This window comes from Thalassophryne amazonica, chromosome 4 (assembly GCF_902500255.1).
Source record: "Thalassophryne amazonica chromosome 4, fThaAma1.1, whole genome shotgun sequence".
Classification (NCBI taxonomy): domain Eukaryota; kingdom Metazoa; phylum Chordata; class Actinopteri; order Batrachoidiformes; family Batrachoididae; genus Thalassophryne; species Thalassophryne amazonica.
The window spans coordinates 114,288,869-114,316,661 of NC_047106.1; the positions used below are offsets into that span (position 1 = coordinate 114,288,869).

The following is a 27,793-nucleotide window of genomic DNA, read 5'->3' on the forward strand; positions in this document are numbered from 1 at the left end:
ATATATATATATATATATATATATATATATATATATATATACACACTCAACAAAAATATAAACGCAACACTTTTGGTTTTGCTCCCATTTTGTATGAGATGAACTCAAAGATCTAAAACTTTTTCCACATACACAATATCACCATTTCCCTCAAATATTGTTCACAAACCAATCGAAATCTGTGATAGTGAGCACTTCTCCTTTGCTGAGATAATCCATCCCACCTCACAGGTGTGCCATACCAAGATGATGTAGTTAAAGTCCTTATTCTCGGTGAAGCCCGTAAAATTTTCACCGAAAGCCAGATAATTTTTCGAATGTTTTCCAGGTGCCAGTCTCTAACAGCTTCTGAAAAAATCTGATGGAAAAAAAAGTCCTTTTCATTCCGCCATTTCCAGACAATGAAAAATCCGACGGGGGCGGGACCACTCCTTCCCAAGGCGTGCTCACAGGTGAATGACGTCACCGACAGGCGTGGAAAAACTCACGCATGCGCACGAGGGTGCACGAGCATGTCTGACATAAAAACATATGAATGAAATCCATATAGTTTTGGGAAAAAATAAAAAGGACCGTTAATTTATGGACAGACCTCGTGTATGTATATATATATATATATATATATATATATATATATAGTAGTGTTCAGAATAATAGTAGTGCTATGTGACTAAAAAGAGATTCTCACAAATTCAACAAGACCAAGCATTCATGATATGCACACTCTTAAGGCTATGAAATTGAGCTATTAGTAAAAAAAAAGTAGAAAAGGGGGTGTTCACAATAATAGTAGCATCTGCTGTTGACGCTACAAACTCAAAACTATTATGTTCAAACTGCTTTTTTAGCAATCCTGTGAATCACTAAACTAGTATTTAGTTGTATAACCACAGTTTTTCATGATTTCTTCACATCTGCGAGGCATTAATTTTGTTGGTATGGAACCAAGATTATGCTTGTTTACTAGTGTGCTTGGGGTCATTGTCTTGTTGAAACACCCATTTCAAGGGCATGTCCTCTTCAGCATAAGGCAACATGACCTATTTAAGTATTTTGACATATCCAAACTGATCCATGATACCTGGTATGCGATATATAGGCCCAACACCATAGTAGGAGAAACATGCCCATATCATGATGCTGCACCACCGTGCTTCATTGTCTTCACTGTGAACTGTGGCTTGAATTCAGAGTTTGGGAGTCGTCTCACAAACTGTCTGCGGCCCTTGGACCCAAAAAGAACAATTTTACTCTCATCAGTCCACAAAATATTCCTGTTTCTCTTTAGGCCAGTTGATGTGTTCTTTGGCAAGTTGTAACCTCTTCTGCACATGTCTTTTATTTAACAGAGGGACTTTGCGGGGGATTCTTGCAAATAAATTAGCTTCACACAAGCATCTTCTAACTGTTACAGCACTTACAGGTAATTCCAGACTGTCTTTGATCATCCTGGAGCTGATCAATGGGTGAGCCTTTGCCATTCTGATTATTCTTCTATCCATTTTGATGGTGGTTTTGTGTTTTCTTCCACGTGTCTCTGGTTTTTTGTCCATTTTAAAGCATTGGAGATCACTGTAGATGGACAGCCTATACTTTTTTTGCACCTGCGTATGTTTTCCCCTCTCCAATCAACTTTTTAATTAAACTACGCAGTTCTTCTGAACAATGTCTTGAACGTCCCATTTACCTCAGGCTTTCAAAGAGAAAAGCATGTTCAACTGGTGAGTGGTCAGTGGTGAGCACAGATAACCAAAAAGTTAGCTTCGATAACAGCCAATCAGCTCACTGAAAAGTTATTTTTTATAAAGCTAAACTGATAAACCACCCAAAAATTTATCGGAAGCTACAGCTAACCGATAACTTTCAGTATTATCTCCTGTACACTTGCAACAACTTCTGTCTTTGTGCGCCCTGCCCACTGCTGGAAGCTCCTGTTACTACATATTTTGTAGCAGTGAAGCAGTTGAGAGGAGCTAAGCTCCTCACAAAACAAACACACACACAAAACACACACACAAAACAAGCCATTATCCCTTAACAGGATACAGCCGTGCCACCGTGAGGCAGAGGTCTTGGAAAATAAAGCAGTTTTGACTTATGGTTTTGATTAAAAAAATAAAAAAATAATAATTCCATTAATGTCAATTCTGTCATTTGTATAAAGTTAAAATATTACACATATCTTAAATAATGCACTAATTCAGAAGTTTTGTAACTGTTGTGTGGGCCGCTGAAGAGGAGGTACTGCTGGCCCACCACCACCAGAGGGCGCCCTGTCTGGAGTGCGGGCTCCAGGCACCAGAGGGCGCTGCCGCCTCACAGGAGCAGCCGGGGTGACAGCTGTCACTTATCGCCTATGACAGCTGTCACCAATCATCTGATCAGCAGTGGTATATCAGCAAGACGACATCTCCACCTCTTTGCCGAGATATCGCTCTACCTAGGAGGTACAGTACTCAGCCGACTGTGTTGTCTTTTTGACATTAACACTTTGTTACTTTTGTGCGTTAAATAGCAGACATTCTTCCGACGAGAGGTGGAGGTGGTTTTCCCGCCATACGGGTTGCTGGGTGCAAACGCACCCACATTTAACTGTTTTTGTTCCTCGCCAGCAGTACCAGATCCGACACGCGGAGGCAGTGGCCACCTGGGAGTTCGGGACTTGGTGGCTCCAGTATTCCCGGGGTTCGGTGGCGGAGGAAATCGTGTGGTTCCGGTTCTGCTTTGGACAGACGTCTCTTATCTTCGACCCTGCCCACGTGACACATTTTGTGAATTGACTTCTTTGTCTATTGTTGTAATCTGTTGTGTTTGTTGTGCTTATTCACAACAGTAAAGTGTTGTTATTTGACTTCCTCCATTGTCCGTTCATTTGCGCCCCCTGTTGTGGGTCCGTGTTCCTACACTTTCCCAACAGTAACAAACAGACAGATGCTAAGGATTATGGGTAAATGAGCCTCCACTAACACTGATTGGTTGACTCATTCATTCTATGTAAAAACCAACACGTTAATGTGACGTGACGTGTGTGTTGGTATTTCCATATAAATGTGCTTTTGTAAAATATGCCATTTTATTTGTATGTTAAAAAAAAAGACAAAAGTCAAGTTGTGATTTTTCAACCGTCTGATATAACCAGGGTCAAAATGCATAGAACACTGCCATCTACTGGCGGCCAGATGCGCAGACCCTTACCCATAATCCTTTGTGTACCAGTTTGTTTTTTTGTTTGTTTTTTTTTTTTTGCATGCCAGAGAGTTGCTGCTGTTTAAAAAACAGAATACATGATGACAATTGTAAATGAACACTATACAATCAAAATGTACATTTTTATTTCTTTAGCTGCTGCAAGAGGCTGCAACAACTCTCAGTCGCACAAAGGATGATGGGATATCGCAATACTTAAGGCGAATACTGCCATTACTACTGGCCAGTAGATGGCAGTAGAGACTGTGAAAACTTGCCAAAACAAATATTCCAAAGTATCTATGTGCTACGTTTCATCTGCGTGGAGAAGCAACCTGAGCTTCTTCTGGCCTTTTTACATAAAACAACCACAATAACAATGTCTATAAACTGAGAGAATATATTCTCATGAGAGTTTTAGGCACAATATACAAAGAGTTTAATACTGACGTCTGTGTGGAGCCTGATCAGAGCGTCTCAAATGCATTTCTCCTATCGTGACTATACTGAGATTACCCATAATGCACCTGGACACAGCATGTCCACACTAAAACCCTCAAAATTAGTGCAATACTTTAAAACTAAAACATATAGCTGTTGCTTTCACTTTCGTAAACTTCAGAAGTGACGTTAATTTAAATAACATGTCTGAAATTAGTTTTGTTAAAATTTTAACCGTAAGTTAAAACTGTATGCCTCTGGATGAGATGATGAGATGAGATTTATTGTCATTGTCATTACATGAGTGCAACAACAATGAAATTACGTTTATACTCCAATTACCTCAGACAAGATACAGCAATTAATCCACAATTATTACTTGTTTACTCTAATAATGGCACACATCAGAATTAAAGACAACTCATATACATCTGACATTGTTTATGTGCACTAAACTTGAAGCAGTCCATCATCCAAATTGAGGCAAAGTGGGTGACGGCTGCAGCAGGAGGGGCCCGTGCCAACCAGCTTGGGGGGGGGGGTCCCAAGCTGGGCGGCAGAGACTGGGAGACTGCAGAGGATAGAGTGGTTTCTCCTGAAACCAGCTCTCCTCTGTTTACAGAGAACACAGCTTTTATCAGCTACAAAATATTTAACAGGCAAGTGCTAAAATCTTTGACATCAGACTTAAGTGTTTTTAACTCATTTATTCAGTTCACCTACAAAAATATGCTAGTGATCTAAACATTATCGGACCAAAATTTATCGGAAGATAATTGGTCCGATGATGGTTTTCAAAGTTATTTTCAAAGTTTACTGAAAGTATTAGTTTTGATAATCAGCAGTTAGCGGATTAGCGGAACTGTGCCCACCACTGATATATATATATGTGTGTGTGTGTGTGTGTGTGTGTGTGCGCGTATATATATGTGCACACACAGGTGTGGGTGTATGTGGGTGTATATGTGTGTCCGTGTGCGAATGTGCATGTGTACAAGTAAGGTGTGTACTTTAACTTATATGTCTGGTTTTTATCTGTTTTATTATGCTGTTTTAATTGTACATTATATTATGGGAAATGTGCAATATGCTGATGAATGTTCCATAGGCATGCAAGCAGTGTACTGTTTTGATTTTGTATTTATTGATTTTTGAGACAGAAATGTTTATAGAACACTTGAAGTTCAAGACAAATGTCCATTTGGGGACAATAAAGTATACTGTATCGTATCGTAATGTCTTCTATTTTCTTCTCAAAGTAATCCAGGAAGTCTTGTGCTGTAAAAGGAGAGTGAAATACAGGTGGTTGTCCATGTATAAGTGTTGCCACCATGTCGAACAAAAACTTTGAGTTGTGCTTGTTTTTGTTGATCAAATAAGAGCAGTAGATCCGCTTTGTAGCCAGTAGTGCATCACGCCACGCAAGGTGGAATACTTCTAATTTTAAACTACGCCATTTTCGTTCTAGACCTCTAGCCTTATACCAAGTCATCAGGGGTGAATAAATTGTATTTCGCAGGGAGGCTATTAATTGCGGATAGATCAATCCTGTTAATGTTTCTGAACGTGATTTGATTAGATAGAACTTCATTAATTCCTTGGGAAGACTCCCTCAGGGAAACTGAGGTTCCAGCAGCATTGTATAGCAGTACACAGGATAAGAAGGACACAGAGTATCAAAACAGAGTGGGAGAAATTAGTTTTGAGTAATGGTAGACTAATATCTAAAGATCAGCTCTGAGTCCTTTCTTGTTTGCAGTGGTGATGGACAGGTTGACAAATGAGATCAGACAGGAGTCCCCATGGACTATGATGTTTGCAGATGACATTGTGATCTGTAGTGAGAGTAGAGAGCAAGTTGAGTCTAGTCTGGAGAAGTGGAGATATGCTTTGGAGAGAAGGGGAATGAAAGTCAGTAGAAGCAAGACTGAGTACATGTGTGTGAATGAGAGGGAGCCCAGTGGAATAGTGCAGTTACAAGGAGTAGAAGTGGTGAAAGTAGATGAGTTTAAATATTTGGGGTCAACTGTTCAAAGTAATGGAGAGTGTGGTAGAGAGGTGAAGAAGAGAGTGCAGGCAGGGTGGAGTGGGTGGAGAAAGGTGGCAGGAATGAATTGTGACCGAAGAATATCAGCAAGAGTGAAGGGGAAAGTTTACAAAACAGTAGTGAGACCAGCTATGTTGTATGGTTTAGAGACAGTGGCACTAACAAAAACACAGCAGGCAGAGCTGGAGGTGACAGAGCTGAAGATGCTGAGATTCTCTTTGGGAGTAACAAGAATGGACAAGATTAGGAATGAACATAGAGGGACAGCTCAGGTGGGACGGTTTGGAGACAAAGTCAGAGAGGCGAGATTGAGATGGTTTGGACATGTGCAGAGGAGGGACCCAGGGTATATAGGGAGAAGGATGCTGAAGATGGAGCCACCAGGCAGGAGGAGAAGAGGGAGACCAAAGAGGAGGTTCATGGATGTGCTGAGAGAGGACATGCAGGTGGTTGGTGTGACAGAGGAAGATACAGAGGACAGGGTGAGATGGAAACGATTGATCTGCTGTGGCGACCCCTAACGGGAACAGCCGAAAGACAAAGAAGAAGTAGACTAATATCGAATGACACAAATTTATGATCCAAGATGGAAATGTCAGAGATTATCTGGTACAGAGGGGTTATACCAGTACAGCAAACAAGATCCAAAATATGACATTTAGAATGTGTAGAAGAATTAATATACTGTAATAGTCCAAAACTATCAAAACAAGATGTAAAATTCTTTGTGAGAGAATTATTCGTATTTCCCATGTGGATATTGAAATCTTCCAACATTATATTAGATGACAATGAGCATAAGGCGGCAATGTAATCCAAAAATTTCATTTAAAAATCAGGTTTAGGCTTAGGTGGTCGTTAAACGACAGCTAATATTGTGGAAATAGAGCCATGGATTTGTAGTATAGAGTTGATTCAAATGACTGGTGAGCAGTGACAGGGAGAGGGGATATCTTGAACATCTTATTCTAGAGTATCGCAAGTCCACCTCCAAGACCAGAAGCATGAGCTTACCCTTGTCCCTACCCTGACAACCAGTCTATTTCAGATGCCTGTGTGTTTATCTAAATGCGCACCTACTGATCAGATTAACTTAGTAATGATACGTAGGAGTGCATCACCAACTGTCCTCCAACATGAATCAATTCTGCACTGTTTTTTAAATGATGTAACTTTGAGAGACAGTGACTGCTGTGCTGCTCTGAGCACACTTGATCCCTCTCAGAGGCGAAGCACAGTAGGCCTTGATTACTAAATGGCATGGAGACAGCAAGTATCACAGTCAAAGTAGAAGTGGAGCTGTATCAGGAAGGACATCAAATGTAAAGTCCCCCCCACCATCACCACTTACCCAGCCAGGCAAATAGGTCAAAGATCTACTTCCCTGAATTAATTTTTATTCCTCCAATGCAAACTGTATATTAACAGTTAAATAACAACAAAGGTGTAGGGGAAAAAAAGTTTATTATAATAATGCTGGAGAAAAATGTGATATTGCAAACAATGGAGACTGCGAGATGCAATCACTGGAGGCTGGGCGGGAGGTGCGGGAAACCAGGTGGGCCAGTGGAACTGGTGGTGGCTACAGACTACAAGTGCACATGATGAACAATCTTACATTGAATGAGTGCATACTGAGCACACATCAATGCAGTGTGAACCTGGCTAAGGATAGAATCCCGCAGTTCATTTGTAATGATAAGATTGAGATCTTATTCCCATCTGGATTTCATAACAGCTGCAGAAGGACACTGAAGGTCTGAAATAAAATTATACAAAGATGAGATTACACCCATAGAAGTTGGGTTGAGCATTAACAGATCGTCAACAGGACTGTCTGGGGGGATTTTGAGGAAATTGTGCCATCATAGTTTGCGTATAGTGCCTACTCAAAAAAAATTAGTAGAGGGAAGACCACATTTGGTAGACAGGTGAGAAAAGCTTGCAAATTGTCCATCTAAATATAAATCAGTAAAACATTTACACCTTTTCGGTGCCAAATGTGAAAAGCACTATCTGTCGTTGACGGAACAAATGAGTGATTCATAGCAACTGGACTTTGAAGTGAGAAAGACTGCAGACCAAAACTTTTCCTAAACTGAGACCAAATTCTAAGACACTGAAAGTTGGGCAGAGCCATACCTCCCATCATCTTAGGTCTCTGAAGAAGAGCCTTCTTCAAGCTTGGATGTTTGCCATTCCAAATAAATGAAATAATTAAAGAATCCAGAGAGATAAAAAGGATTTAGGAATCAGAATAGGAAGACACTGAAACAAGTATAGCAATTTTGGAAGTAGCATAATTTTAATAGAATTAATTCTGCCAATTAAAGACAAAGATAATGGGGACCATTTAGACAATATTTGCTTCCACTGATCAAATAGGGGAGAAAATTATTTTCAAATGATTATATTGATTAGTTGACACATATTCCAATGGTAATGGAAGTGATCAGCAACTACTTTAAAAGGTTCATTTGCAAGAACCCGAGTCTCAAACCTATCATGAATCACACATAATTCACTTCGCTTGATCACTCATAAATCAACTGCATTTAATAGCAGCTTTTTTTGTTGCAGACACTTCAAGTGCTTTACAATGAGGACTGTAGAGACAGAGACACACACACCCACACACACACAGACCATAAAAAGTCGGTAGCCTTCGAAACAATGCAACTATTGGAATTTTTAAAAGGAGGGTCAAGGTCACCAGCCGTTGAACCCATGCAAAGTACTCCTCCAAGGCATGTACCCACCAAATATGAAGTTTTTTGCAAGCAATAGGTGCAGAGGGTACATTGCGGCGGAACAAATTTCAGGTGAAGGTATTTTGACAGCTGTGACATTGGTGACTTTCTGAAAGTAGGTCAAGGTCACCGGCCTTCAAACCCAACAATGTGAAGTACTTCTCCAAGCATGTACCCACCAAATATTAAGTTTCTGCGAGCAATGGGTGCAGAGCTACGTTGGAGACGGGGCAATTTATTGTAAATATAAGGATTAAATCATCAATTTTACAGCCAGTTTTCTTATGGCAAGTCAGGGTGATGAATACATATGAACACTTTGTAACGTAACAAGCATATGTCTCGGACTTCATTTACGTCAATCATTAACAAAATATGTACAAAGAGTATAGTAAATTCATTTCAAGTAGCAGATCTTAAATATTGAGTGATTATGCCCAGGAGACCAGTGAGGGAACCCACCAAAACGCCCAGGACAGCTCTGAAAGAATAATAAGCTGATGCAAAATTTGCCTGTTGCTACACCTAAGAGCTTCATTTTGGAGTGGAGGAGGATTGTAAAACAGATCAGTTCTAGGCTTGGGGTTTCCCATGTGACTACTGGCTAATTGCAGCTGAAATTTTGTATGTTCTTTTTAATCAAATTCTGCTCTATAATACTTCATAATGAAGCTGTACAACCGATGGTTGCAGTTTCTTCAACCACATCACCAGAAGCCTATAACGGCCTTCAGATGTCATGGGTGTCTTGTGGCTTCCCTTCACTCTCTCCCTTTCAGCCTGGTCATAGCTTTACCATGCAATTCATTACTGTTTGTACTTCTTCATGACTGACGCTTAACTGAAGTCCATGACAATATTCCGTGACTTGGCGAGTTCATGTATCCATCCCATGACTTGTCTCAAGAAAACTGGATTTAAAAGTCAGCATTTTAAACCCCTATACTTAAAAAAAAAACAGAAGTCAAAGGACACACTGATTTTTCTTTGTGTGTTTTTTGTTTAATGATTAATGATGATGATTTTTCATCATCATTACAACTGTAGTTTTGGTAACAGATCAACTAAAATTACACTCAAAACTTGTCAATGACACATTTAGTTAAATGCTTTAAAAGACAACAACATCATTTCTGATCAATGATTCACATCAGGATTTAAGTGGTACCTTAGGGGATCGTGGGAATGCATCTCTATGGGGCGGGGAGTCCCTCCTGGCCCACCTCGTGTGAGAGCGTCAATAAAGCCTCGTACCACAGCACACCTGCGTGCGGTACCAAACTCATCCAGAGTGTACCTGAGCAAACAGAACATAAAGGGAATGTTTAACACACAATCCTCATGTGAAAGTAAACAATGAACTATGTTTTCATGCAAAGAGTGTGCTGAAGGTCACTTGCTGACATGCATCAACAATGTGGCAGCTTTTTCAAAAGGAAAACGTTTGGGGCTGTTTGATTGCTTGGCGGTAGCAAACCACTGTGTCAGACTAACAGACAACAATGTTGATTTTCAGATTCCAGAAACCCTGTTCTCCATTATCTCAGCCTCAACATCCCTGGCCAGACCATGACCTTGGACACTTTCTTGGTACTGATAAAAGTGCATTTCCAAAATGATGCTTTTCGATGAAAACATACTCGGATCATGTGTGAAACACATCCTTTTTTTTTTAAGACACAAAAGTTTCAGGGAATCTTTCATTGCCATCTACTTACAAATTTGAGTTTATTTACCTAAAAGGCAGGGTGGTGGCCAAGTGTTAGTGCACTTGGTTTCAGTGTGAAAGGCTCCCGGTTCAAACCCCACCCCTGCCACATTTCTCCATGTAATGTGGAGTTGCATCAGGAAAGGCATCTGACGTAAAAGTTGTACCAATTCAACATGCAGATCCACCTCGGATTTGCTGTGGCGACCCCGAGTGCAAACAAGGAAGCAGCTGAATGGACTTACTATTTGCCTAAAAATGCATATTGAAAATACTGATCAAAAAAATTCATAAATTAAGATGAAGTAGAAATTACTTTATAATTACTTTATTGTAAACAAAAAAGTTCTTGATTTCATACATTTAAACAGTTTACAATTCAGTTGGTCCTTTTAAGACCGTAGTTGTAAATAAATATATACAGTTGTATGTGAAAGTTTGGGCACCCGATGATTTCCATGAATCACCACATCTTCAGCTCTGCCATCTCCAGCTCTGCCTCCTGTCTTTTTGTTATTGCCACCATCTCTAAGCCGTAGAACATACAGTGGTATGTAAAAGTTTGGGCACCCTGATGGTTTCCATGATTTTCTTTTATAAATCATTGGTTGTTTGGATCAGCACTTTCAGTTAAATACATCATATAACAGACAAACACAGTGATATTTGAGAAGTGACATGAAGTTTATAGGATTTACATAAAGTGTGCAATAATTCTTTAAACAAAATTAGGCAGGTGCATAAATTTGGGCACCCCAACAGAATAAAATATATCATATTTATAGATCCTCCTTTTGCAGAAATAACAGCCTCTAAATGCTTCCTATAGCTTCCAATGAGAGTCTGGATTCTGGTTGAAGGTATTTTGGACCATTCTTCTTTACAAAACATCTCAGGTTTGTTGGTTTCCGAGCACGGACAGCCCGCTTAAAATCACACCACAGATTTTCAATAATATTCAGGTCTGGGGGACTGAGATGGCCATTCAGAATATTGTACTTTTCCTCTGCATAATCCCTTAGTAGATTGTGAGCAGTGTTTAGGGTTGTCTTGTTGAAAGATCCAGCCCCGGCACAACTTCAGCTTTGTCACTCATTCTTGAACATTGTTCTCAAGAATCTGCTGATATTGACTGGAATCCATGCGACCCTCAACTTTAACAAGATTCCCAGTACCTGCACTGGCCACACAGCCACACAGCATGATGTAACCACCGCCAAATTTTACTATAGGTAGCAAGTGTTTTTCTTGGAATGCTGTGTTCTTTTTCAGCCATGCATACCACCCCTTGTTATGGCCAAATAACTCAATTTTAGTTTCATCAGTCCACAGCACCTTATTCCAAAATGAAGATGGTTTGTCCAAATGTGCTTTAGCATACCTCAAGCAACTCTGTTTGTGGTGTGTATGTAAAAAAAGGCTTCCTCTGCATTACAGCATCATACAGCATCACCTTGTGCAAAGTGTGCTGTATAGTTGAACGATACACAGAGACTATCTGCAGGAAGATCATGTTGTAGGTGTTTGATGACTGTTCTCATCATCCTTCACTTCAGCTTATCTGAAATTTTTCTTGGCCTGCCACTTCGGGCCTGCGGTCTTCCATTTCCTCACTATGTTACTCACAGTGGAAACTGACAGCTGAAATCTCTGAGATAGCTTTTTATATCCTTCCCCTAAACCATGATGTTGAACAATCTTTGTTTTCAGGTCATTTGAGAGTTGTTTCGAGGCTCCCATGTGGGAGTTGTTTCGAGGCTCCCATGTCGCCACTCATTAGAAGAGATGCAAAGAGGGGAAACATTTGCAAATGGCCACCTTAAATACCCTTTCTCATGATTGGATTCACCTGTGTAAGGAGGTTAAGGGTCACTGAGCTTACCAAACCAATTTTGTGTTCCAACAATTAGTGCTAAATGTATTCAAATCAATAAAATGACAAGGTGCCAAAATTTATGCACCTCTCTAATTTTGTTTAAAAAATTAATACACACTTTCTGTAAATACTAGAAACTTCATTTCACTTCTCAAATATCAGTGTGTTCATCTGCAATATGATATATTTAACTGAAATGTCTGATCCAGACAACCAATGATTTACAAAGGAAAATCATGAAAATTATCAGGGGTGCACAAACTTTTGCCATTTATTTAAAAACAAATATATAGAATTTACAAGGTAAAATGTTCATAACTTACATGTCATGAACCTCTGGTATCAGTGTGACAAAAACTTTTGTTTACCTGCCAGTGTTTCAATAAATTTCGACTTGAATGTGAAGCTAGATGAGGAAACAGACAAGCTACTGTTAATCAACAGAGCAGCTGCTGACAGCAACTATGGCAATGGCATAAAGCACATTTTCGTTATTTAAGAAGGTTTCATGAATTTTTTTGAACAGTGGCGCTGTAAAGTCTTATAATAGGAGGTGGCATGATATTTGTGCAGATGTTAGAGAGCAGTAATGCACACAGGTATTTGGTCATTTCTGTAAAAAGCACAAACACACTTATTACACTAGGCAGGTATAAGATTGTAAATACTGTTTTTAATGTTGGATGCTATATAAAACAATCATTGTAATGACACTTAAACTTTGGGTGTTTTGACCACTTTTATGTTTGAGCCAAGATTGTGGTTTGTTGTTTTTTATTTTCTCCTATTAGTTGGTTAGTTTGGCTTGACTTTAAATTCATGCATGTGTACTGAAGATATTAACACAGACATACACGTCTCGACATCCTCACCTACATGACCTGCAGCTCCCTATACTTGCAACTGATTGGTTTATGGGCAGGCGTGGCACTAACATTGGCGTGTTTAAAATTCCAATAGTATTACAGCCTAAGTTAATAGAGGAAAATGTACTCAGGTTCATTTCAGGACAAGTCATTATTCCTGTAATAGTATCATTAAAGTGTTACCACCCATAGCAACAACTTCATGAGGAATACCCAAGATTAATTGCAGTTTGCAAAATGAACCTCGTTGTGTGAAAACTAGATCACAGCCAACAGGAAATGAGGTGAGCAAACAACATGGCAACTCTGTTGTGGGAGAGACCAATGAGGTGCGTGACGTGACGACTGAGTCTTTGCTGAGAATTCCTGTCATCAGAACATTCCAATCATTCACAGAAACTATAAACAAGCCAACAAAGAATCAACTTGATCCAATCGAAGACAAAATCTTTTAGCTAGCCCAAAAACCGACTGTTTGGTTCTGACTGTAGTCACAGGGCAGCTTTTATGCTTCAGGAACCAAACTGTCAAGGCTGTGACAGATAGTGTAAATGGATTAGTTAGACATTTAAATATTTGTCGAGTGGCAATATCAATTAATTTGGACTTGAGGCTCTAATGGACCAATGACGTCTATTTTCATATACACATGTTGGGGAAAACTGGATGTGAGCATGATTCACCGAGATCTGATTGCAAATGTGGATAGAATCCAGCTCACTCAGGGATCACGACGTTATACTTCCTCACCGCATTTGTGCACAGACGGCTGTGCCAGTGCCGCAGACCGAACAGTCCCCACTAAAAATTGGTCCGCCCTGCCTTCACCGCGCATGCATCATTTGGGACCACAGCAGCACGTTTTAGATGCACTCTACACCCAAAGCGATCAAAGGGAATAATGTGATTATTAACCATCTGATGACAAACCTCTTAAATCATTATAAAGTCAGTTTTAAGCAGAAACAAGGCCGTTTTAAGCAGAAATGAGGCAATAACCCATGAGTCACTACTGACGCTTTGAAATGACGGTGGTGCAGTGAACGCAGCAGCAGCTGCGGTGCTCTGATCGATTCCCCGTCATTTATTATGAAATAATGCTGACTTTATGTGGAAATGATTGATGTACATAGCTTCAGATATCCGTCACTGAAATAGATGATGACTGGAGTGCAGTTTTAAGCAGAAACGAGGTACGAGGTGATAATTGGTGAACTGTGGTTGACACTCAGAAATGACACATTTGCAGTGAAGGCAGGGTGGACCGATTTTTATGGGGGACCATTCGGTCGGCAACGGTCGGTGTTCAGTGCAGTTGCAGCAGTGAGAACATCGAACAACTCTGGATTCTCACCAAGAGAATCCACCAAGTGCACGCTGATGTCCAGATGGCTTCAGTCTGTCATTGGCTAAATAAACAACTGCGCTGCATGTTAATGCGTCAGGAACTGTCCTCTCAAACCCCACGCCAGAGCTCTGGCCAATCAGCTCAGTCTGAAGCATAGAACAGTCACAGGATATAGATGCTTGTGTATGATAAAAGTAAATAAGTAACTGACAAAATGGAAAACAAACGTGCAGCCAGCGAGAAAGCCCTCCGCGTAATGTCTGCTCAAAGTTTTTCAGCATGCACAAAACTTTTTGATGGCCTCGGCGGACATCAGCTGACAAGGAACTCATTTTGCGCATGGGAAAAGGAGTTTTGTCAGACAAAAATGAACACAAATGGATATCCAAACTTTGTATCAGTTCTTCATACGTTTACTTGATCCGTCATGACATGTCATGTAACATGGGCTTAAAGTCCAAACTTCTACGCCGAACACGACTCCTTTGTACTCTAAATGCACTTTCACGCCTATACAGTGCGACAGTTTGGTTCATAATGTGTGTTCACGCATCCCTAAACTAATCCACCTATCTGAGTAAACAGACCACAGCATGACAGAAATGGACCAAACAGGGCAGGCGTAAAAACACCTTAAAATAAAAGTAAGGCATATTCTGAATTTAAAAATCAATACTAATTATTTTATTCTGTTATGACTTCTGGAACACCAGTATATAGCCACAGTTTGTAATCCTAAAACTGTCTTGGACATTTTACCACATAGCACATCATATGTTTTTCTGAAATCGTGTTTGCTGCTGTTCGCACAGTGGTGACATTTTCTGTTGCTTCAGGCTGGTTATGTTATCATTTTCTAATCATTTTTTTTTCTTCTCATATGGAGCACAACTCTGTAGCTACTAAGTCAGACAAGCCACCCGAGGCTACAAAACAATATAACGAGGAAGAAAAGAAAGCCTAATAATTACTGGGTAAAGTGTCAACATATTGTGTGGGCTAGATTTAACGATAAAAAACAGAAATGATGTCAGAAGAATTTTATTTGATTTATCTATGTTACTATTTATTTTCAAATCAGAGGGAGTTTTTTCAGTTCAGAGGGAGTTTTTCCTTACCACTCTCACCTTTGGTTAGACCTTACTTGTGTGAAGCGCCTTGAGGCAACTTTGTTGTGATTTGGCGCTATATAAATGAAATAAATTGAATTGAATTAAATTGAAATCAATAAAGATTTAAAGCGATAAACTGGTGATAAAGTGCTGATGCATTTCTCATTGGATAACATCCAGCTGCCACAACCCTCCCTTGACTTCACACTTTTGGAAACATTCACTGCTACAAAGGTTGCATTCTTCTCAGTCTTACGAGACCCAGAGACTTTTTTGTCATAGATGAGCACTAGCCCTGGAAAATGACAGCAAAAGATATGTAGTACTTCTTCATACACTAGTTTATAAGTGTTTTACTTGTAAAGGACAGGTCGGCCCTGTAAGGCCTCCATGGCTTGAGTCAACACCGGGCTGATGTCACACGTCTCTTGGGTGAGTCCTCTGCATTCATCTGTGCAGAAACAAAGTAGGATAATTATCTGTAAGAGTACAACACTGTAAAACTACGCTAAAAGAAACTACGAAGTGGTTGAAGCCATCAACCACTGTGCTACCATATAAGAGGTTCATCCATAAAATATCCAAGAAACAAATACAGCATGTAAGGTGTCATTTGGTGGAGAGGTGAAGGGAACTTCTTGCAAATGCCTGATTTTTCTACTCTGCAGAACACGTCACACATGAGGACCAAGCCAAAGAGTGCAGATGTAAACTGGGCCTCTGTTGAATTTTCTTGACGAAACAACTTGAGGCCATCCACAAATCAAAATGACTAAGTGATTAAAAGAATACGTACTTTGGTCATGGATGACCATCATGTCAACATACAAGAAGTTGTGGAGGATGTAGGGAATAACACAGGTTCCATTTTAATGGAGGCTTTGGACATGGGGAGAGTGTCAGTGAAATTTGTACCAAAGTAGCTGATGGCAGAGGAGAAGCAACTGTGTCTGGAAGTCCTGCAGCCGCTCATTCTGGTCAGATGATTCCGGCCTTTCTGGCCAAACACAACACTCCCGAGATTTCCTTAGACACCCTACTATCGCGCGCACACACACACACACACACACTTCTCCCAGCAGCTCTGCCATTGACAGAAGCATTTCTGGAAGTCATCTTTTGACATAGCGCCCAGCAAGAAGTTTTTCATGACTCAAATCAAGTCCCTTTTAGTGTCATTTATGAACAGCCAAAAATCAGAGAGAGCCATATCAGTAGAGTAGGAAGTCTGAATGAATTACAGGAGTGATGCTTTTGGCCAGGAATGCCTGAATGAGCACTCTGCATGCCCAAATCCTCTGTCAAAATTCCCTGCCTCAAGTTGTTCCATCATGATAAAATCCAACGGAGGCACAGTACATGTCTGCACTCTGGCTTGGTGCTCGTGTCTGGCGTGCACTGTGAATGAGAAAAAAATTCACACGAGCAAGAAGGTTCCATTCACCTCTCCACCAAATGACACCACGAATACTGCGTTTGTTTCCATGGGATAAAATAAGTTACTACTTTTTGGATCTACTTCGGACACTAGGTTTTAGAGACTCTGCCAAGTGGTGGCCACAATTAGAACCAAAATGCACCCAGTATCAAAGTAGACTGAGGTCTAACTGAGATGACCTTTTGTACCACATTTCACCTTCCTACCTGATGCCTTTCTCAAAATATTCCACCCATAATGTTTGAGTTTCTGTTCCCTGGCAGCCACAATTAAAATAGAAATGTGCCTTGTGTCAAACGTGTCCGACATTAGGCGTCATAAGGTGACCTTGTGTTGGCATGCGAGGTTCGGGCCTTGTATTTTATTGCTGAAAAATTAAACAGATAGCATTGCAGTGACTTTGTATAGATATGGCAACAGTGATGTGTTATTAGCTGTAGTGAGCCTGTGTCAGTTTCTATAAAACAAGAAAGATACTGTTATGCTTATTTGTGTAGATTAACAAAAAGGCAAGTGAACATACCTGCATATCAGCACACACACATTAGGGATTGCATTTCTTTATATCAGTTGTTGATTTTGATAAAAGAAGTGCTTGATTCATTTTCATACCCTTCTATTTCAAAGCAGAGCCCCCAGGTTCAATATTTAGGCCTTGTACAAACAGGGCCAAGGTGAGCCTGTTTTATCCCTTGGTATTAACTCTGTGTACTTACTCTGAGCCCAGCGGTACAGCTGCTCATACGATGTCTCCTGTAACACAGCCATCTGCTCCATGATCTCTAGCCTGGAACAAGAACACAGGTCAGAACTGTGCTGCGTATCCATGACCTCCACCATGGTGTCACATGCCCGACAGCAATATAAGTAGCAGACCAGGGTGATTTCCCCCATTTGTCTCTTCCACCAATTAATGTAAACAAACAAATAAGACATCATCTTAAGTGCAAAAGTAACAAAAGCAAAGCACGGCCAAGGAGTAACCTCACATCACCAGAGTGCAACTTACCCTGCAGTCTGCTGGTTGGTTCGTAAAAGGATCTTCACATCCTCATGGATTTGTTTCACCCGACTGAGAGCTTTGAAGAAATCCTGAAATATTTATTAGAAATCATATGTTAATCTCTAATCAAGAACAAAAAACAGCTTCACATGTGCATTGTTTGACATTGGGGAAAAAAAACTATAGTTTTAGTAAAAAAAAAAAAAAAAACTTGTACAATAATAACATCAACAATCAAGTACTGTAGCACACACACTCACTGGATCATTTCATGCAGTTACGTAGATATTATGATGTGTTGCACCTTCTGTTTTTGTGACAGAAACAGACATACTCGTATTATGAGCGGTAAGAGCAAAAATTTGTAAACCGAAAACAAGTCTTCACTAAATGTGTAGATGTGGCTACAGAGGAGCATTTTCAAGCAATTCAGTGAAAGCTCTCCTGAGGCTAAAATGTTGGCAACAGCGCCATCTCTCAGTGATGAAGGAACATTTTGAAGACCGCAGAATCTGCATCTAGATCCTCCCCTGAATACAACCACTTCTTCCCACAGCCATAACTTTTTTCCAGAGGTACAGAAACACACTGAGGTGATTGGATATACAGACATGTCCACTGTAGATTTATTTCATAATTTCAAATGTGCAAAAGAAAACGTCTTAAAGGCTATAAGCTATGCACATCCCACAGTGACAAGCAGAAGTTTGGGAACAGTTTACCACATTTTAAATTATTTTATGACTTTAAACTTTAACATGATTTTATTGGGGTAGATTTCAGTACGATACCTATCTAGATATGATTCAAGAATGATACTTTTGATTTCAAAAGTATGTGTTTTGATGTAACTGGAAGTCATAATGGTGCCTGGACCACAGCCACATAACATGAGGATGAACCTTTCCACTCATGATGAACTGTGGGTCATGATGGCCAGTGGACTTTTTATTATATGGACACTTATTTAAGTAATCTCTGTACTACATGTTTGACAAATATTTGTTGTATTTTGTTTATTTGATCTTTGTACAGTGATGAAAGTGAGCCATGGAAAAAAAATCTGATGATTTTTGGCAAGGGCTGACGGCCCAAAGACTCAGTTGGAGGTGCGTAAAATGGCACGAATTTTGAAATCTCAGTTGCATTTTGGTGCATTTGTACAACCCCTGGCAATAATTATGGAATCACCGGCCTTGGAGGATGTTCATTCAGATGTTTAATTTTGTAGAAAAAAAGCAGATCACAGACATGACACAAAACTAAACTCATTTCAGATGGCAACTTTCTGGCTTTAAGAAACACTATAAGAAATCAAGAAAAAAAAATTGTGGCAGTCAGTAACGGTTACTTTTTTTAGACCAAGCAGAGGGAAAAAAATATGGACTCACTCAGTTCTGAGGAATAAATTATGGTATCACCCTGTAAATTGTCATCCCCAAAACTAACACTTGCATCAAATAAGATCTGCTCATTAGTCTGCATCTAAAAAGGAGTGATCACACCTTGGAGAGCTGTTGCACCAAGTGGACTGACATGAATCATGGCTCCAACACGAGAGATGTCAATTGAAACAAAGGAGAGGATTATCAAACTCTTAAAAGAGGGTAAATCATCACGCAATGTTGCAAAAGATGTTGGGTGTTCACAGTCAGCAGTGTCTAAACTCTGGAACAAATACAAACAACAAGGGAAGGTTGTTAAAGACAAACATACTGGTAGACCAAGGAAGACGTCAAAGCGCCAAGACAGAAAACTTAAAGCAATATGTCTTAAAAATCGAAAATGCACAACAAAAAAAATGAGGAACGAATGGAAGTAAACTGGAGTCAACATCTGTGACCGAACTGTAAGAAACCGCCTAAAGGAAATGGGATTTACATACAGAAAAGCTAAAGGAAAGCCATCATTAACACCTAAACAGAAAAAAAGGGGCTAAGGAAAAGGGCTAAGGAAAAGCAATCATGGACTGTGGATGACTGGATGAAAGTTATATTCAGTGATGAATCTCGAATCTGCATTGGGCAAGGTGATGATGCTGGAACTTTTGTTTGGTGTCGTTCCAATGAGATTTATAAAGATGACTGCCTGAAGAGAACATGTAAATTTCCACAGTCATTGATGATATGGGGCTGCATGTCAGGTAAAGGCACTGGGGAGATGGCTATCATTACATCATCAATAAATGCACAAGTTTACATTGATATTTTGGACACTTTTCTTATCCCATCAATTAAAAGGATGTTTGGGGATGATGAAATCATTTTTCAAGATGATAATGCATCTTGCCATAGAGCAAAAACTGTGAAAACATTCCTTGCAAAAAGACACATAGGGTCAATGTCATGGCCTGCAAATAGTCCGGATCTTAATCCAATTGAAAATCTTTGGTGGAAGTTGAAGAAAATGGTCCATGACAAGGCTTCAACCTGCAAAGCTGATCTGGCAACAGCAATCAGAGAAAGTTGGAGCCAGATTGATGAAGAGTACTGTTTGTCACTCATTAAGTCCATGCCTCAGAGACTGCAAGCTGTTATAAAAGCCAGAGGTGGAGCAACAAAATACTAGTGATGTGTTGGAGCGTTCTTTTGTTTTTCATGATTCCATAATTTTTTCCTCAGAATTGAGTGATTCCATATTTTTTTCCCTCTGCTTGGTCTAAAAAAGTAACTGTTACTGACTGCCACAATTTTTTTTTCCTGATTTCTTATAGTGTTTCTTAAAGCCAGAAAGTTGCCATTTGAAAAGACATTAGTTTTGTGTCATGTCTGTGATCTGCTTTTTTCTACAAAATTAAACAACTGAATGAACATCCTCCGAGGCCGATGATTCCATAATTTTTGCCAAGGGTTGTAGGTCTATTTACCCACCCAAAAAATATTTTTAAAAAGTTACATTTTTTTTTGTTGGGTGAGGTCAATTTTTCCGATACAAGTTGTGTGAAAAGACTCTACTATCCCATACTGATAATAATGTTCATGCAAGACGCCGGACTTGGGAGGCTAGACGAAGTCAAATGGAACGCTGATAGTACGGGAACTACGCAAACAATGAGGAACCATCAAGACACAAAGCAAAATGGAATATGTACGAATTGAAGTTGTCGTCTGGATTCGTTCACATTTTTCAACAGTTTGAAAATTCTGCTGAAGCACCAGCTACAGGAATGAAGCTGGACGACAGTTAAACAATGTCTCCGAAAGTCAATGTAAGTCTGTATTTCTTGTTTCGTTTTGGCTTCGGTGTCCTTCGTTATTGCCGAGTGACCGGGGCTTAAGGCTTGCGGCAGTAATTGCTGCCAAAGGTAACTCAACAAAGTACTGAGCAAAGGCTGTGAATACCTAAATCCATGTGATTTCTTAGATTTTGTTTTAATGTATTTGCAAAAATTCTAATTTATTTCATGTTGTCATTATGGAGACTTGCGAGTAAAACTGAGGGGGAAAAAATTAATTTACTCCATTTTGGAATAAGGCTGTAACATGAATTGTAGAAAAAGTGAAGCGCTGTGAATATTTTCCAGATGCACTATGTGTGTGTATTTTACACACACACACACACACACACACATATATATGTTGTAATTGTAGATATTTATGAAGTCAACATCAGGGTCTTGTTTTGTAACATATCTATTTGAACTCTGTAACAGATTTTGAGGTACTCTTTCATAATCTAAAAGCGTGACCAGGATCCAGTCACAAGATGCATGAAATGCAATCTCTCCAAACAAATCCTACAAGATGTAGTAACTTCTAAATGTGGTACCTCAGTAATGGGGGCATCCCGGGTCCCTCGCAGAGTGGTCATCTCCTCATTAGACAGCTGGAATTTGTTGAGGAAAGCCTGAGCCACTTGTGCTCTCACCTCCAGGCGGTGGCTGTGGTAAAAGAAAGCAACAATATTACTTCCATCATTTGTTCTTGTACTCTGGTTTCAGCATACAAGAATATTTTCTCCCTGTAGTGCTGTGTCATTTACAGTAGTTCATATCCTGTTCAAGGCGGCCTTCGATTGTTATGATTGTTTTGTATGTGTTCAAGTAGTGCTTTTTCATATAACAGAAGCATTCAAGCCATTCTCTCTTTCTGGCTTCTGTCAGAATTTGTCACTGCAATCAAATTTCGTCTTCTGCAAATAAAAACAGCTGTTAGTCTGGAAAACTTTAATATCTACTATTTAATCTAGTGCTGATGTCAACAACATGTAAGGCACTAAGTCTTACAGTAGATGGCAGTAACCCTCCTTGCACTGAACAGAGAGAGACACGAGGCACAGCTCAACATTAAATTTATTATACATATTTGAAAGTACAACATACAATAAAAATGCAATGAAATAATTTTGCCCTGGCTCTCAGCTGAAAACATCTATAATAATTGGTATAATAAAATCAAATAATACCAATCCATAAAACCTAAAAGTATAAGACAAGTTAAGAAGCACAACATAGAATAAAAACACAGCAGTCCACAGCAACCATATTTGTTTAAGAATGAAGATATTGTGTTATAAGAGTAATAAATAACTCAAAAAAACAAGAAACACAAAAAAGCACTGGGGCGGATACCGGTTAAGTTTTGTCACGCAACTGTGTCATAGCGATCACTATCTGTATCACAAAAGTGACCATGGCAACTGCTCCAGTCAGACAGACACCTGTGTCACAGGATAGCAGACGGCTTCGCTGCACGACCAACTTTCCACCCAAAACACCTTGTCCATTTTCTCATCCTCAAATCCAGGCTGGAACAGTAAATCATCAGGTTCCTTTGTTACCTGAGAGGAACCCAACACTGTAACCTTTGAGTCTGAAACTGCTCTATCAACTGAATGTAACGAGTTGTAAATCTGTTACAGTCTATGATTTATTATTTCTCTGTACACTGTCTGTGAGTCTCTCAGACAGTGTCGTGAAGCTCAGCAAGATTCTCTCCAAGCACACAAAGAAGACAGACAACCTTTATCGTCATGCCCAAACAGGCTTGGGTACCAATTCTTAAATTTGATATTATTATAGGTACTTATCAAATTCTTAAAGCAGTGTTGCATGGAAAAGAGTGACTGAGAAAAAGGTGCTTCTGCAAAAAAAAAGAAAAAAAGAAAAAAAGGCAAAAATTGGAAAAAATGGGAAAAAAAAATAAAAACATTGAAAAAGACTATCTCTCGGGTTTGCAAAAATGCAATTCACTTCCATTTATTTATATAGTACCAAAACACAACACAAGTCACCCCAAGGTGCTTCACAAGGACAAAGTCTAACCAAAGATCTTGTACACTGGACACACCCTCCTTGACATTACCCATAGAGGTTTTGAAGAACAGATTTGAAGCTTAAATGCGGCTGCTCCAAATGTTGCTACATTGCCAATGGCGGACTCCGCCAAATTCCCAGACAACCTATAAATGGGAAAAGAGGTAAATGTGGAGGTAAGCATGCTCAGAATTCGCATCTCACCCAGCTGATTTAGTCTATTCAAGCCACGAAAGCATTGAAGTACTGTAAAACATCACAGTATCATGAACAGCTATGTCCAAGTCAAACTCTGCCAACTTAACTCACAAAGCTAATTTAACAATGCAGGCTATAGCAGCGTAAACCTCAATCACCTGGTACCTCTATGCAACTTTACAAATATTTTCCATTTCACATAAGCAGCAAGCTTGAACATGTGACTTGTACAGCAGAAACATCCCTGTGCATGTGGAGAAATTTACCGTAATTTGCAAAGGAAAACAAAAGAAAATATACAGGTGCTTTGCATTATACAGAGATTTTGTCTTCCACATTGTGAAAAATTGTCTGTTAATTGTGATGAATAAATTATAAGGAGTACAACTGGTCTTTGTTGCAACCAAACCATATGACCAAGTCTCTCACAAGTAATAAAGCATGGGGGTCGATTATCCATTAAAATCTCTTAGGAGCCATTTCAAAGGCTGGCATGGAAATTTGGCATCTGCAAAGCTATTAGTTTTCCATGCGCCAATGATCACAGAGTGCAGTTGCAGCCAGATACTTTGGACTCACAAAGGCCCCATTAAAAGCCAGCTGAGCCTTAATAAGTCACAAGTATCATTTAATACAGGTAGTCAATATATACTTTGTTGTTTCTGCCGTCCTTGAGGGTCATATTTAAAGTATTTGCTTTTGGGGGGGGGGGGGGGGGGGGGGGGGGATTTATGCATTTCTTAAAAAAAATCCATCTAAGAACTCTCTTACTGCTGTCCACCAAGCACATACATATCTTACAGTAGGTGTGGTTAATACAGTAGTGTTCAGAATAATAGTAGTGCTATGTGACTAAAAAGATTAATCCAGGTTTTGAGTATATTTCTTATTGTTACATGGGAAATAAGGTACCAGTAGATTCAGTAGATTCTCACAAATCCAACAAGACCAAGCATTCATGATATGCACACTCTTAAGGCTATGAAATTGGGCTATTAGCAAAAAAAGTAGAAAAGGGGGTGTTCACAATAATAGTAGCATCTGCTGTTGATGCTACAAACTCAAAACTATTATGTTCAAACTGCTTTTTTAGCAATCCTGTGAATCACTAAACTAGTATTTAGTTGTATAACCACAGTTTTTCATGATTTCTTCACATCTGCGAGGCATTAATTTTGTTGGTTTGGAACCAAATTTTGCTCGTTTACTAGTGTGCTTGGGGTCACTGTCTTGTTGAAACACCCATTTCAAGGGCATGTCCTCTTCAGCATAAGGCAACATGACCTCTTCAAGTATTTCGACATATCCAAACTGATCCATGATACCTGGTATGCGATATATAGGCCCAACACCATAGTAGGAGAAACATGCCCATATCATGATGTTTGCACCACCATGCTTCACTGTCTTCACTGTGAACTGTGGCTTGAATTCAGAGTTTGGGAGTCGTCTCACAAACTGTCTGTGGCCCTTGGACCCAAAAAGAACAATTTTACTCTAATCACTCCACAAAATATTCCTCCATTTCTCTTTAGGCCAGTTGATATGTTCTTTGGCAAATTGTAACCTCTTCTGCACATGTCTTTTATTTAACAGAGGGACTTTGCGGGAGATTCTTGCAAATAAATTTGCTTCACACAGGCGTCTTCTAACAGTCACAGCACTTACAGGTAACTCCAGGTAACTTTGATCATCCTGGAGCTGATCAATGGGTGAGCCTTTGCCATTCTGGTTATTCTATCCATTTTGATGGTTGTTTTCCATTTTCTTCCAAGAGTCTCTGGTTTTTTTTTTGTCCGTTTTAAAGCATTGGAGATCATTGTAGATGAACAGCCTATAATTTTTTGCACCTGCGTATAAGTTTTCCCCTCTCCAATCAACTTTTTAATCAAACTACGCTGTTATTCTGAAGAATGTCTTGAACGTCACATTTTCCTCAGGCTTTCAAAGAGAAAAGCATGTTCAATAGGTACTGGCTTCATCCTTAAACAGGGACACCTGATTCACACCTGTCTGTTATACAAAACTGACGAACTCACTGACTGAATGCCACACTACTATTATTGTGAACACCCCCTTTTCTACTTTTTTTTTTTACTAATAGCCCAATTTCATAGCCTTAAGAGTGTGCATATCATGAATGTTTGGTCTTGTTGGATTTGTGAGAATCTACTGAATCTACTGGTACCTTGTTTCCCATGTAACAATAAGAAATATACTCAAAACCTGGATTAATCTTTTTAGTCACATAGCACTATTATTATTCTGAACACTACTGTACATTTACTCATACTGCACTTTGGCCTGCACAAAATAGATGGTGAATTAAATCAACAACCCAACCCGTGCAGCTCAGGCTCCTCATGAGCTCATGCAGGCCATAAAAGCATCTGCTTGTAGGAAATGTCTCAACTTGTTCAGCGTGATAAGATGTAGCAGTAATGGAAAGATCACACAGTGCATTACAGGTGTGCAGCATTGTGTCTCATTGTGAAACAACACATAACACCTCTTTAGTGTTGCTGCTGACAGAATGTGGAGAACAAGGCCAACCCCTACAAGAAACAAAACAAAAAAGCAGCAGGTCTACAAGCCCGTGGACAAACACAGTCGTCTACACTCTGGATCCCCTCTTTCACCTTTGCGTCTGCACACTGTAAGCAATCTACTTTTCCCTTCCATTTCATTTCATTAGAGCTGACAAATGACACAGCACCAGTGGCAGATAAGATAGCAAACAGTGTAAGATAGGCCTGCTCTGCTGGATAAATACGCGTCAGGACCATCTACAAAGCTTTGAAATAGCTTCAATGCTTGTATTTGCAACAGGGTCGGGTTGGAAGCATGCTAATGAGAGATTATGCATTACGCTTCAAATGTGTGCACAATACTCATGTAATAAGCACCACCAGAAGCTAAAAAGAGGAGCCTGGTTCTGCAAACGACTATGTGACCTGAAATAGATTTGACGGAGATGGGCTAACTGGTGGGATGACAGCTTGCCTGCACACTTCCTCTGGCACCTCATCTAAGACAAAACTGCTGAAGACAAGGTTAAATCACAGCATGCAGACACTATCCCATCTGGCTGTGGGAACACTGTGGCTCTGCCAATGAAAATGTCACGCAGCCCGACAGCAGGTCCCAATGGGGCAATACACAAAACAAAGGACAATACTGGAGGCCAGTAAGAAAGTCATAACCTCTGGTCATTTACAATCTAAATCCCTGCACAAACCAATATGGTTTCAATTTTGTTCCAGCCCTTTATCAACGATGTCACCTTTCTGTCACAAGGTCCCGAAGCAGTGCTGCAGAGCATGGAATTGCAGTAGTAGGTCACAGTTGTCAGCAGTGTCTTTTGCCAGAAATCTACATTATCTTTACACGTGCTCCAGCATGCATGTCAGCTTGCAAGGTCACTGAGCACTGAAGGCACAGCTATCCCAAATATTAATGAATCCTACCCCAAGCCATTCGCCTTGGTGAAGAATAAATACACAGACATTAAATATTTTGCTGGCTAATTTTGGAGAACCTCTACAAATAAATTACAGCACTCACAGAGTGCTCACTTTTTAAATAGCTTTTAAACACTGTGTAATTATATTTTATTCTGTGGCTTGTGCTTACCAAGTGTGTTTTTTTTTCCTTGGGATGCATTCTGAGTGCTGTAGTTTATTTATAGCTTCAATTGACCATGTTGATGCACTGATTCTAACAGTATGCTTAAATGTTTCTACACCTAGTACTTCTCCACTTAGCATTCCAACCAACCAACCAAAAAACACTTGCCTTTAATATAAACTCATCTTTAGTAGAAAAAAAAAACTACCCATTAAATGCAGATGGCCATCATTTAAGTTTTGAAAAAGAACCCAAATCTTACAGACATAGCACAGAACTAAGGAAGAGCTGCATGACTGTGCTAAAACTAATATTCTTGTGCTGTTTCCTAATAGTGGGGAGATATTTTTTGTAGGTTTCTTTTTATTTTGCATTTCATTGTTTCACATTGACTTAGAATAACTAATGGCATGACTGTTTAGGCACCGACGACTGGGTGAAGGTATGCACCTCTAAAGCTGGTTTCTGCTCCGCCAATGAAGACAGAGAAGAAGTTTATTTTTATTTATATTATTTTATTTATTAAGTTTTAGGTTTATTTTATATATATTAGGTTTATTGGCCACACAAACTGTAATATGGACCAAATCCAGATCAAACTTTGTCAGTCAATAAAGGATACCATCCTACATAACACTCTTAAATATACCAGAAATGTGATCAGAGTAACAAACTTTTGAAAATTCATTCAATGATAAAGATAGGGATTTTTCCAATTTTCCAAGATTTTTCCCAACTTTAACGTTTGACCTCTGACCTTATAAATTAAGATTCATATCAGGATATGAATCTTCAGTAAAAATATCATAATGATATATGAAAAATTGTGAGCTCCAGGCTGTTCACAAACAAACAGACAAAAACAAACAGTGGTGAAAACATAACCCCCACAAACTTGTTGGTGAAGGTAATAATCACAGTACAGCATGTAGATGGACT

General features: G+C 39.5%; 1 protein-coding gene and 1 long non-coding RNA gene across 2 annotated transcripts in view; one reads left to right on the forward strand and one right to left on the reverse strand.

Moving 5' to 3' along the window:
- The window catches only part of cog6 (component of oligomeric golgi complex 6), a 119,701-nt gene that overhangs the window by 66,266 nt on the left and 25,642 nt on the right, over positions 1-27,793 (reverse strand). Inside the window, 5 exon segments of the mRNA XM_034168443.1 lie at positions 9,593-9,721; positions 15,692-15,785; positions 17,489-17,559; positions 17,782-17,864; positions 21,544-21,655. Coding sequence (XP_034024334.1) covers positions 9,593-9,721; positions 15,692-15,785; positions 17,489-17,559; positions 17,782-17,864; positions 21,544-21,655 — 489 coding nt within the window.
- Positions 5,202-26,735, forward strand: LOC117508645. Its single transcript, XR_004560155.1, has 4 exons — positions 5,202-5,313; positions 17,051-17,054; positions 21,269-21,273; positions 26,719-26,735. It is a non-coding gene; the product is annotated as an uncharacterized LOC117508645 (long non-coding RNA).